This window comes from Mandrillus leucophaeus, unplaced genomic scaffold (genome assembly GCF_000951045.1).
Source record: "Mandrillus leucophaeus isolate KB7577 unplaced genomic scaffold, Mleu.le_1.0 Scaffold672, whole genome shotgun sequence".
NCBI classification, from domain to species: domain Eukaryota; kingdom Metazoa; phylum Chordata; class Mammalia; order Primates; family Cercopithecidae; genus Mandrillus; species Mandrillus leucophaeus.
Window position 1 is genome coordinate 540,565 of NW_012107275.1, and position 11,796 is coordinate 552,360.

At 64.9% G+C, this 11,796-nt stretch overlaps 1 protein-coding gene across 1 annotated transcript in view; it reads right to left on the minus strand.

Annotated features, from left to right (window-relative positions):
- ACAP3 (ArfGAP with coiled-coil, ankyrin repeat and PH domains 3) overlaps positions 1-10,468 on the minus strand; it is a 13,121-nt gene extending 2,653 nt beyond the window's left edge. The window contains exons 1-21 of the mRNA XM_012002001.1: positions 10,449-10,468; positions 8,980-9,068; positions 8,386-8,582; positions 7,556-7,705; positions 7,345-7,398; positions 6,426-6,484; positions 5,100-5,283; positions 4,749-4,793; positions 4,564-4,659; positions 4,422-4,496; positions 3,966-3,977; positions 2,882-2,994; positions 2,742-2,793; positions 2,385-2,485; positions 2,193-2,304; positions 1,693-1,901; positions 1,532-1,601; positions 1,336-1,430; positions 1,058-1,260; positions 783-890; positions 58-156 (exon numbers count right to left, since the gene is read on the minus strand). Coding sequence (XP_011857391.1) covers positions 58-156; positions 783-890; positions 1,058-1,260; positions 1,336-1,430; positions 1,532-1,601; positions 1,693-1,901; positions 2,193-2,304; positions 2,385-2,485; positions 2,742-2,793; positions 2,882-2,994; positions 3,966-3,977; positions 4,422-4,496; positions 4,564-4,659; positions 4,749-4,793; positions 5,100-5,283; positions 6,426-6,484; positions 7,345-7,398; positions 7,556-7,705; positions 8,386-8,582; positions 8,980-9,068; positions 10,449-10,468 — 2,143 coding nt within the window. The remainder of the gene's footprint in view (positions 1-57; positions 157-782; positions 891-1,057; positions 1,261-1,335; positions 1,431-1,531; positions 1,602-1,692; positions 1,902-2,192; positions 2,305-2,384; positions 2,486-2,741; positions 2,794-2,881; positions 2,995-3,965; positions 3,978-4,421; positions 4,497-4,563; positions 4,660-4,748; positions 4,794-5,099; positions 5,284-6,425; positions 6,485-7,344; positions 7,399-7,555; positions 7,706-8,385; positions 8,583-8,979; positions 9,069-10,448) is intronic.
- Between the last annotated feature and the right edge of the window lie 1,328 nt (positions 10,469-11,796).

An 11,796-nucleotide genomic window follows, 5' to 3' on the forward strand; every position in this document is an offset into this window, starting at 1 on the left:
CCCGGGGCTGCCCCGGGGCTGGGCAGGGGCATCGGCCGAGCGCAAGGTGCCACCCACCCTCCTCAGTGACGCTGTCCACCACAGAGCCTGAGCCGAAAGCCAGGACGTCCGAGCTGCCATCCGAGCTGCCCCCAAGGCCACTGTCGCTACTCAGACCTGCAGGGCCGCAGGGAAGGGAGTCCTGAAGGTGGGAGGCCCCAACTCCATCCAGAGCCCTGGGGCAGAGCTGGAACCCCACCCACCCGCCAGGGGCAACCCCTAGGGACAGGAGCAGCTCCCACCCAGGGCCAGGGGGGAGCCAGCCGCAGGCTAGGATCAAAGGAGAGAAAACCAAGTAACAGCTCAAAGGTGCCAGGGGTAGTCCCCTAAAGCCCAGGCCCGCGGGGAAGTCCGTCCCCCCCACTCTCAGGCTCACCTGCACCCCTGCAGTGGGCCCCCATCCCTGTCTGTGGCTGGCCCAGGCAGAAAAGTCTCCACCCAACGGATGGGCAGCATGGCCTCAGAAGGGTCCCAGGCTGAGGGCCAGCTGGCAGTGCCTTCTGCTGCCCTAGCACCCCGGGCCATTCGCTCCACACACACACCGGGGTGCACACAGCCCACACACACATTTGCACAGCTCACCCCCACAGTCAGGGCCTCGGCCTCCAGCTCTGTGGCCAGGAGGCCCCCGCCCCTCCAGATGCTGCTCCATTCCCCTGCAAGGGCCATCCACACTTGGGCACCCTCCAGGCCAGCCTCCTTGGCCCTGCCCTGCCACCTGGCTGGGCCCATCCCACACTTACTGCGAGGGCCAGCCCCCGCGGCCCCTGCGTCGAAGTAGGAAAAGAGTGAGTCCAGCTCGTCGGGGCAGAAGAGGGAGTCTCGGCGGAACTTACGATCCAGGGTGCCCACTGCAGGGGCAGTGCGTGTTCAGAGCAGGGAACATGCCCGGGGTGGGGTAGAGAACCCCAGGTCACAGTGGGAGTCTGCAGAGCCTGAGGTGCCCCCAACCCCTTAACGGAGTCCATCCCCGACCCAGGCAAGCCCCTCTCAGCCCTGCCGGGGCATGGCCTCCCACCTGAGGACAGAGCAGCCACACACGGCAGGACAGGCTCAAGCCGGACCTTGCGGCGGGCAGTGGGGACGCGGGGAGAGCTGTGGGGCCGTGGGCACTTATGTGCCCTCCAGCGTCTTGGGGCCTCCAGGGCTGGTACCATGGGTGCCTTCCGCAGAAATTTCTTTTCCACATATTTGTCCTTGATCCAGGCCTCCTTGTCCTGCCTGGATCAGGGGTGAACATGAGGCTGTGCCCCAGGCTGGGGCTCCCTGGCTGATCCAGACTGTACCCCACCTCACCGGGGGCTGCTGGCTGTGGGTTTCCTGCTGCCTGGACCCTCACACTGGGCCTCATAGATCTGATTCACGGCTCTGTTTCCAAGCTCACACATCAGCTGGCGGGAGACAGGGCGAGCAGGCATCAGTGCAAACCTGCAGACCCCGGCTCCCGCCCCCACAAAGGGGGTCCCATGGCCTGCAGGAGTCCCACACACACCTTTAGCAGCTCTGGCTCCCACGAGTCCAGCGTCAGGGACCGGACTTTGGAGCAGTGGACACCCAGGCTCCTGGAGGGCAGAGGCAGGGGTGAGTCTGGGTGAGGCAAGGCCCCCAGCTCCGGCCCAACCCCAATCCCCGGCCCCGCCCTCAGGGGCCCACCTGTGGATGCCAGAGCACTCGATGCAGAGCAGCACGCCCAGGTTGATGCTAGCCCAGCGGGGGTCCGACTGGCCACAATCGCCGCACTGGCTGTTGCCGGCCACGCTCTGCACACGCTGCAGCACACTCTCGCCCTTCACGCCACGCTCCCGAGGGTCGGTGGCAGAGTCGACGCTGCTCGTGGACGGGGATGCTGTGCGGTCCAGCCTCTGGGGCATGGGGTGGGGCTGCTCAGTCCCGCAGGGGCTCTAGCGTGGTTTCCCCAGCAGGTCCCCTCCTCCCCAGCCGGAAGTGCGGGTGCAGGCCAGGGCCCCTCAAGCACACGCCTGCACAAGCATGTATGCGTGCACACCCTCATGTGGGCAGATGCCACCTGCACACACATGCACACTCACACTGCACAGGCCAGTGTGCCAGTGCACCCACAGCAAACACCCAGCTTGCACGAGCCACAAACAGGTGTGTGCACAGGCGTGGGGCAGGGGCACCAAGGGCCACACCTCGCTATAGCAGCTGTCAGGGCTCTCGCGGTAGGCGGAGGCGATGCTGGCCTGCACAGCCTGGACCCAGGCCTGCCGCAGCTTCTCGGAGTCGGCCTGCAGCATGCAGCTCCTGTGGGTGGTGGAGGGGGCAGGCGTCAGCTCCGGTGGGCAGCTACGCCCCCCGCCTCACCCTGGGCTGGACCTCCTCACTTGGTGGGTGACACCACCTCGAAGCAGAACCTCCGCTCGATGTCCTCACATGGCTTCACAGAGCACAGGCGGAGGTCGTCCACCACCACGGTGAGGGCGTCCTGTGGGCGGCACTGCTGTGGCCCCTGCCCTCAGCCGCCACCCAGCCCCGACCACCCACTTCCTGCTTCACCTTAGAAACCCAGAGGCTGACTGCCCGAGTCCCAAGCCCCGTGTCCAGCTCTCTGCTCCCTGACCGTTCAGGCTCCGGTGTCCACTAGTGCCCCAGCCCCATGCCAACCCCAACTGACCAGTCTGCCCTGTGGCCCAGGTGGGGCATCCAGCCATCAGGGCCCCAGTCCCAGGCCCAGGGCACACCTTGAGCTTCTTCTGGTAGACTAGCTGGCTGTTCTGAATGGAGAACCAGCGCCTAGGTGGGTGGGGGGATGTGGGGAGTCAGACGGTGCCCATCCCAGGGCCGCTGTGACCCCTGCCCCCGCCTGAGGAAGGGCCCTCACCGGTTCCACGTCTTGAAAGCGTTGCTGGCCCTCTTGAAGAGGTAACCCTCCATCACCACCCCACTGGGTGCATCCACATCAAACTCCACTTTCGACTCATCGTAGGAGAAGTCCTGGGGGGATGGAACCCGCCCCCTGAGTGCCCGCCCCAGGGAGCCCTGCTACCCTCTGTGCTTTCCCAGAGCACTGGCTGGGTGAGGTCCTTGTTTGAGGCTGCCACACGGCCCACGGGCCACACGCTCAGACGGGAGACCCTCTGTTCACCACAGCCACTTCTTTTTTTTTTTTTGAGACGGACTCTCGCTCTGTCGCCCAGGCTGGAGTGCAGTGGCGCAATCTCTGCTCACTGCAAGCTCCGCCACCTCCCGGGTTCCCGCCATTCTCCTGCCTCAGCCTCCCTAGAAGCTGGGACCACAGGCGCCGCCACCATGCCTGGCTAATTTTTTTGTATTTTTTAGTAGAGACGGGGTTTCACCGTGTTAGCCAGGATGGTCTCGATCTCCTGACCTCGTGATCCGCCCGCTCAGCCTCCCAAAGTGCTGGGATTACAGGCGTGAGCCACCGCGCCCTGCCCATAGCCACTTCTTGACCGGAGCAAGGCCCCCAGCCCTGAAACCCGTGGGGCAGACCCCTCACGTTCACAGCTGGGGGCCCGAGAGTGCCAGCCCCACCCCAGCCCTGCAGGGACAAGCAGGCTGCGATCAGGAAGGAAGCTGCCCCCCCACCCTCTGCATCCTGAGTGCTCCATTCATGTGGCCAGCTGAGCGGACAGAGCCCCATTCAGGAGGCCTGGGAGCCACTGAAGGCCCTGTGTGTCCCGCCGTCTGGCAGGCCAGGGCAGCAGAGGGGAGGCGCGGCCACCTGCTCCCTAGGCCACGTGGGGCGGGAAGGGACAGCTGCCGCCACTCCCACGGGGGATGTGGGGGTCTGGCCGGAGCCAGCCCTTCTCACAGCTGCAGCAGGAGCCCTGAGACCGGTGGGAGGTGTCCTTGGTGCTGAAGTGTCCTCGGGGTAGGGGAGGGAAAGGCACCACCCCATCTGGTCTCCCCCGACCCACAGCCCACCCGGGGCAGTGGTCACTCACCTGCAGCAGCGTCTGAAGGGCCGGAGCAGGAGGGGATGCGGGGGAGAGAGCCAGTGAGTGACAGCTGCCCCCAACTCCTGGTGACTGGCGGACCCATCCCCAACTCCTGGGGGCTCTCCCCTATCCCAAAATAGCCTGCAGCCAACATCTGCTCTGGGTGGTGGCCGGGGCTGCTGTCCCACAGACAAGCAGAGGCCCCGCAGGGAGCCAGTGGCTGAGGCCGCAGAGGTGACCACGGCCGCAGAGGAAGGACATCCCAGCAGCGGCCCCACCCACACGTGCCCCTCCACTGCACGCATCAAAGGGCAGCAGCCTCGGACCCCTAGAGAAGGTGTGGGCAGGGCAGGTGGGGGACAGGCAGGGAGGAAGGGGCGGGGAGGGTGTGCTGGGCATGGGGTGAGGACGCAGGGGCCTCGCAGGCGCCCGGTGTGCAGGGAGCCGGCTGCGTGGCCTCACCCGCTGCTGGATGGCTGCGTGCTTTCGCTCCATCTCACGCTTTTCCACCGCAGAGTCGATCACCAGCTGGTCCAGCTGTTGGGGTTGGCATTAGGGAAGGCCACGGAGGCCTGCCTTGGCCCCACCCCTCCCAAAGGCTCACCTCGGCCGCCAGCTTTTTCATGTAGGGGTCGAGCTGGTGCAGGAGGCTGTAGCCCTGCTGGAAGAAGCTGGACTGGGCATGCATGAAGGACAGCATCTGCGGGGGCAGCACAGGTGAGGCCCAAGCACAGCCGGTCCAGCCCCCGCCATGCAGCCTGTGCTCATGGGCAGCCCCCACGCACTCACAGAGTCCAGGATCTCAAACTTCTTCTTGGCCTGCAGGACATTGATCTGCCAGAGGGGGAGCCCACAGGTGAGCCCTGGAGGCTGAGGCAGCCCCAAGCCCTGCACCTGCCATAGAGTCCACCTGAGCTGCTTGTGGTTCCCTGAGACCCCCAGGTCGTCTTCAGCTCTCAGCACTGGGCCAGCCTCATCCTCCCATGGTTCTGGAGTCCTTCCCCATGTCTGGAGGTCCCACCCATGGGTGAAGCAGGAATTGACACTCCTGCTCAAAATCTCTCCAGTTCTGTACAAGGCCTTTGAGACCTCCATTCGCTACAGCTGGTCCCCGTCCCCTACCCCATTTCCGGGGCTGACCTGGAGCACGTAGTCCAGTGCCAGGTGGCGGAAGCACTTCCTGGTGAGGGTGAGGGCCCCGGTGGCTTCCTCCACCTCGTGGGGCCGGTGCCTCGGGGCCTGGGCGTTCCTCACCAGGGACAGCTCCAGGTCCTCCCGCACCTTGTCAAACTGCTTCTTTGTCTCCTTGAACTTCCGCACATCCCTGGAGGCCAAGTGCCAGGTGGGGTCAGGGAGGGCACCCAGAGGTCAGGGAGGGCACCTGCTGGATCCTGGAGTCTCCCACATCATTGTGTTTTTTGTTTTTGGAGATGGAGTTTCGCTCTTGTCACCCAGGCTGGAGTGCAATGGTGCCATCTTGGCTCACTGCAACCTCTGCCTCCCGGGTTCAAGCAATTCTCCTGCCTCAGTTTCCCTAGCGTCTGGGATTACAGGCATGTGCCACCATGCCTGATTAATTTTGTATTTTTAGTAGAGAAGGGGTTTCTCCAGGTTGGTCAGGCTGGTCTCAAACTCCCGACCTCAGGTGATCCGCCCGCCCCGGCCTCCCAAAGTGCTGGGATTACAGGCGTGAGCCACTGCGCCTGGCCTGGCTTTGTTTGTTTGTTTGTTTGAGACAGGGTCTCTCTCTGTTGCCCAGGCTGGAGGCTGGAGTGCAGTGGCACAATCATGGCTCACTGCTGCCTCCGCCTCCTGAACTCAACTGATCCCCCCACCTCATCCTCCTGAGTAGCTGGGACCACAGGCGCGTGCCACCACGCCCACCTAATATATATTTTTTTTCTTTTTCTTTTTTTTTTTGTAGAGATGGAGGCCTCATTATGTTGCCCAGCCTGGTCTCAAACTCCTGGCATCCTCTGGACTCAGTCTCCCAAATACTGAGATTACAGGTGTGAGCCACCGTGCCCAGCCCTCACCCTCCTCCACTCCAGGCCCTTTCTCTGCTCCTGGGCACAGCCTCCTTCCTCACTGGCCTATCCCAGGCCCCCCACACCCCTGCTGCCTCCTCCCATCTGCTCCAGGCCTCCCCACCTCACTATCAGGATCTGTCCAGCCCAGACCCCCACCATGCCCCAGACTCCAGACCCGCAAGCCCAATGTGGCCTGCACCTCTCCACTGGCGGGGGGCTGGACACTCCCCCAACACATGCAGGGTGTGGAACCCCACTGAGCTCCACTCGGCTGTCTGCCTCTGAGCCTTCTGCCTTGTGGAATCGCTCACGGCCTGGAGGCCTGGGGCCAAGGTGCCCCTGCTCTGCCCCAGACCCTCTTCCCCTCCAAGAGCAGGAGCGTGGCCTCCGTGTTCTTCCCCCAGCCCTGGGGGACCTGGGCCTGGGGGCCACTCACTCTTTGACAAAGTTGTGGAGCTGCTGCCGCACGGACCTCTGGGCCTGGTCAAACAGGATCTGGGGGCAGAAGGGGGCAGAGACCCTTGGGGTCTGTCCCAAAAAAGCCCCAGACGGAAGGCCCCATCCTCACCAGCAGAGGGCACTGCCCCTAGGCCCAGACACAGGGGCGGGTCCCACCCTGCAGGGCTGGCCTCAAGGGGGTCAGGGGAGCAGCCCCCAGGCCTGAGTTGGCACCCACAGGTGGCGGCTGTGACCCCTGCCCCTCTGTCCCACCTGGCCCTTGACAGAGGCCAAGGCTGCCTCGGATGGTCCCTTCATCAGGCGGGCACCAAGGACACAGCCTGAGCCCCACTGCCTCCTGGCCCTGGGTGGCCACCCTGGGGTGCCCATCCCTGCAGCAGGGAGCACTCGGTCAGAGCCGGGAGCACCCTAGAGCTGGGCCTGGGGAGCCGGAGCCTGGGCTCTGAATCAGGTGGAGAAGGACCGGGCATAACCAGGAGCAAAGGGATGCCTGAGCCGTCCTGTCTGGTCTACGTCGGAACCTCCCCTGTTCAGTCTGTGGCTCAGGTTCCCAGGCTGCGGCCCCACATCTCATGGGTGCCTGTCCTGTGTGTCCATCCACGTCAGTGCCAGGGCCCCTGGGGCCACCCAGACCCAAATGGCAGCCAGGCCAGCCTGGGATGAGAGCCTTGGATAAACCACCCCTCCCCCAGGGTCTGGTGTAGCCCTTCCCTGGGACACGGCAGAGCCCCCAGGGCTGTCCCCCAACCCACACTGACTTGAAGACGTGGGATGCCCCCCCACCAGACTGGAGGAGCAGAAACGTGCCCCCCTGCCCCATGCTGGTCTTCCGGTGACCAGCAGAGCTCGGTTCCAGGCTGCGCGCGGCCCGCGGGTGGCAGGGGGGCCAGGCTCACCATGTGGTAGTTCACCACCTCCTGTAGGCTGTCAGCGAACCTCTGCAGGCATTCCTGGAGGAGCAGATGGGGAGCCGTGCTGAGACGGCAAATCCAGGCCCAGGTCACCCAGTCACGCCCTCTGAGCCCCCTGGGCGGTAGAGACACCGGCCTGCTCCTGGCCTGGATGCCCTTGAGGGGCTGCCTCCCTTGGCCTCTCCCCCTACCCCACCTTGAGGTCAGAGGTCAGTTGGCCCCTCACCGAGATGACGGTGTCGCCCTGGCATTGCTGGGACAGGTCACGGACGCCGCTCACGAACAGCCTGCTGGTGCTGACGTAGGCCTTACCAGCTTCCACCATGCCACTGCACAGCTTCACCAGCTGCGGGCCGGCAGGCGTGGTGAGCACGGCGGGCACTGGTGCCTGCACTCGCTACCACGCACAGCCTCTGAGGCAGGAAGAGCTTCCAGGGTAGGTTCCACTGAGGGTGTTGGCAACCAGGACTCAGGGCCCTGGTGCAGGTTCCTTGCGCCTGGGCCTGCCTGGGGCTTGGAGGCCGGTCTGGGAAGGGAGGGTGGGGCCGCCATGGCCTCGCTCGGCTGGGAGGGACCAGGAGCCAGGCAGGGGACCCAGGGCCAGCAGGACCAGCCCATGTGGGGCTTGTGGACTCGACTCCCTGCTGCGGCTCCCAGCTCCACGGCCTGTTGTCCCCTCCCCTTTCTCCGCCCCAGCCCCAGCCACACCAAGGCTCGGCCCACACAGCAGCTGTCCCCATGTCACCAGCCCAGCAGAGGGGACAGGCGGCCACCATGGGTCGGGGACTCACCACAGCCCGGCCCCTCCCAGATGGGACGAGACTCAGGGCCGGCCACATGTGTGCGTGTGACATGTGCACCCTGGAACACACGTGCTAAGACACAGGGACCAGGACCTGGAGCACCACACGGGAGCTCTGCATATGGGGGGGTGTAAGTGGCTTAGTAAGGCCCAGAGGGTGAGTTCGGCCATGCAGCCATCCCCAAGCCTGGCCGGGCACCAGGCGCTCCAGGCCCGCCCTTCACCTTGTCCAATTTGGCCTCAATCTCCACCACGTCCGTCTCCACCTCGTCAATGGTTGCCCTAAAGCAAGAACGGGGCTGGCTAGGGTCACCTGCAGCCTCAGCCCCCTCGGGGCTTCGCCTCCCCTTGCACCTCCCTGAGGGGCTCCACCATGGGAAGGTGCTTTCAGGAAACGGGCTGGGAGACAGACGAATGCCTGCTACACGGACAGGACTGGGACCAGGTTCAGCGCACTTCCCCTCGCCACACCCCTCCCCCCTCCCAGGCAGGGAGAGGCAGAATCGGCTGTGACTCCCGCTGCTGTGCCCTCAAGGAAGAAGGTTGGACCAGCCTCTCCCAGGACAGCGGCTGCCGGGAGTCCCTCAGGGACGGTGCCCACCAAGGGCTCGGCCAGCCTCACCGGCCGCTCCTCTAGGATTTCAGAGTCGGCCCTGGACCCCTCTGGAGCCCCCTCAACCCTGCGGCGCCTGCTCCGCACCCCTCTGCACTACTGCAGCCCACCCAGGTCTGGCACCCGTGCACTGTGGGATGGCGGGGGGGCAGCACCAGGACCCAGACCAGCTGGGGAGAGACGCCCCTGGCTCCCCCAACCTCACAGCCGCAAGCGGCACGGTCCGCTGGGAAGACGGGTGGGCTGTCCTCCTCAGAGCCCACTCCCACCAGGACAGCCTGCGAGTAGGGCTGCCTGGGGAGAGAAGAGTTAAGGCATGACATCACCAGAGCAGCCTCGGCGGGAGAATCCCCGGAAGACGGGAGGCAGATGGGTCGGGCACGTGACCACCCCCTCCGGGAGCAGGAAAAGGGAAACAGGGCCAGGATCCCGGCACCCCGCACGCCACACAATCGGCTCACTGGCCGGCCGGGCCATCTGGCCTCCCGGGGATTGGGCACCACAGGGCCTGGGCTGGGGCCAGGACTCCAGGGACAGGTCTAGGGCAGGGGTCCGGCAGCAGAGGCCATCGGGGCCTACAGTCCCTCATCCCTTGCTAGCCTGACGCGTGTCTCGGGCCTCAGGGGAGGGGCCTGTGGTTTCCAGGGGCGTGTCCTCAATTAGGAGCTGGGGCCGCAGGCGCCCCCCGGGGAAGGACCTTGAATGGTCCCAGTCACCACAGCAGGACACCAGGTCCTCTCTGAGCAGCCTTCACCTGTTCCCAAGAGGCTAAGAGGACTCTGAATCCCGAAGCAGAGGCAATGGAGGGAACCTCACTGTGGTGTCCACGCACCCAGCCCACAGTCCCTGGACCCTGATCTCTACCTCAGCTGGAGGATCCCAGAGGAGAGAAGGAACCATCCGCCCAGGAGAAGGCAGCAGAGAGAACCACGCCCCAGAAGTTGCAGCCACCCCTGGGCAGGGCCGGATGCAGAGACAGCTGCACCCAGAGCTGCCGCCCTTGGGCTTGGGGCACCTGTGTCCCTGGAGAGCCAGCAAGGGGGGGTGGCTGCACCCCGCAGCTCACGGACGTGCTCACGGGGACAGGGTGGGCACTGGCAGAGGCCCCGAGAGCTGCAGTTTCCGCTGCTGGGAGCCCCTCAGCTCTACCCTCCTCCGCCCCAGGGACCTAGGCCTCGTCTGCTGCGCTCAGCCCAGAATTTCCTCAGCAGCTCGGAGGATGGGGAGGAGGGTGTGGCTGCCCCCCAACCAAAGCCGTGACTCAGCGCCCGCCGAACAGAGGCCAGGCGGTTCCCTCCACAGGCTCCCCTGGCCCCCTGCCCACCGCACCCAGGCTGCCACTAGGCCCTCCCAGACCAGGAAGGTGCAGGCAGGGTCCCCCTTTCCAGGGCTGGGGCGACCAGGTTCCACATTACAGACCACATCTTCTCGCCCACACTGCCTGGCCCTCAGCCTGGCGGTAGGCCAGGAAACTCAAGTCACACCCTGAGGGCCCGCCCCCAGGGCAGCCTCTGGGAGTCCCTCAAACCCCAGTTAAATCACAGCATAACCCTGAAACCGACTGGGCCAGGCCATTCTCACCTCTCCACTCCAGTCCATGCCCCACAGGGGTGAGGCACTTTCCCAGGGCAGCCCCCGCGGCAAAAGGCCGGACGGCCGCCCTACGGCACCTACTGCGGCCCCACAGCCCCCATAACTGGCTCCTGTAACCGGCTCCCGTGAGAGCCAGTTACAAGGGAAGGCTCAGAGGTGAGTGGGTTCCAGCACCCCCCCCCCAGACTGGGCGAGGGCAGCACAGGGCCCTCTGCGAGGAGGAGGTCCATTAGGTTTCTGAGGGAGGGGCCAGGGAGAAAGTAGGGGCTTCAGCCAGGGCCCAGCCTCCAGCAGGGAGGCCATGCCCACGCCTCCCCACAGCCCGGGTCCCCAACGCAGGATTGTAGAGTGCCTAAGTTATTCAACCCCTTTTCCCAGGTCAGCAACGGAAGATGGGAGAGCAGAGGATGGCCCCAGTTCCTCTGCCCAGGGCCGGGGGGCCACTCTCCTGGCTGGCCCTGAGCCTCCCACTCCAAGTCTCCTGAGGCCTTCTGGTGAGAGCTCTAAGGATGCTGAAGCTCCCCGTGCCCCCCTACACAGGCTGACTTGCCAGCAGATCCCAAGAGACCCAGCACGCGCGCACACACACACACGACCAAGCACACATGTGCAAACATGTTCATGCATGAACATACCTGCACACACTGGCACCACACATACATGTGTGTCCAAGGACTGCACAGGCACACATCAACATGTGTACCCAATGGGGGAACAAGCGTGTACAAGCTGATCTGTCTGTTGGTGACATGGCTAACACAGTACGTGAACCGGCACAGAGAGGTGGCGTGTGCACATGCTTGCACGCACTCATCGGCAGGCTACATGCAGAAGCAAGCACAGCCCCGTGGCACAGCTCATCCACACGTCCTGTGCAAGGCCTGGTGCCCCGAGGAAGGCGCACAGAGGGGCAGATTTCACAAGGGTGCGCCCCGCACAAGCACTGGAAGAGGAGGGGACCTCACGCAGGTGCGCACTCTGGTTTCTTTGCCTCCATTGTCGTTTGCCAAATGTCCACCATGCGAGGCCGATGCACACTTGTGCACACGTCTGTGAACATGTGGTTCACGCAGGTGTGCACGCCTGCACGCCAGGAATGACGGAAAACACGCAGACTCGGGGTGCACACAACCCCTATCCCCTACCTGACCTTCCCCGCCGCTCTTCTCGGCCGCCACCCTCTAAGCCAGCGGGTCATTCAAACCACTTCACGCTCCCAAGCACCCTGCCCCAGGCCTTAAACGCGGCTCCAGTTGCCTGTCCCCCACGCACTGCTCTGGACACAGGATCGAGGCAGAGACCAGGGGCCGGCGCCCCCACAGACCCAGACGACCCTGGCCAAAGCTGGACCGCAGGGCCCGGGAGGGACTCAGTCCCGTGGAGGTGCAGACACAAAGCGGGGGCGGACGGTCCCGAGGTGCCCACGGCT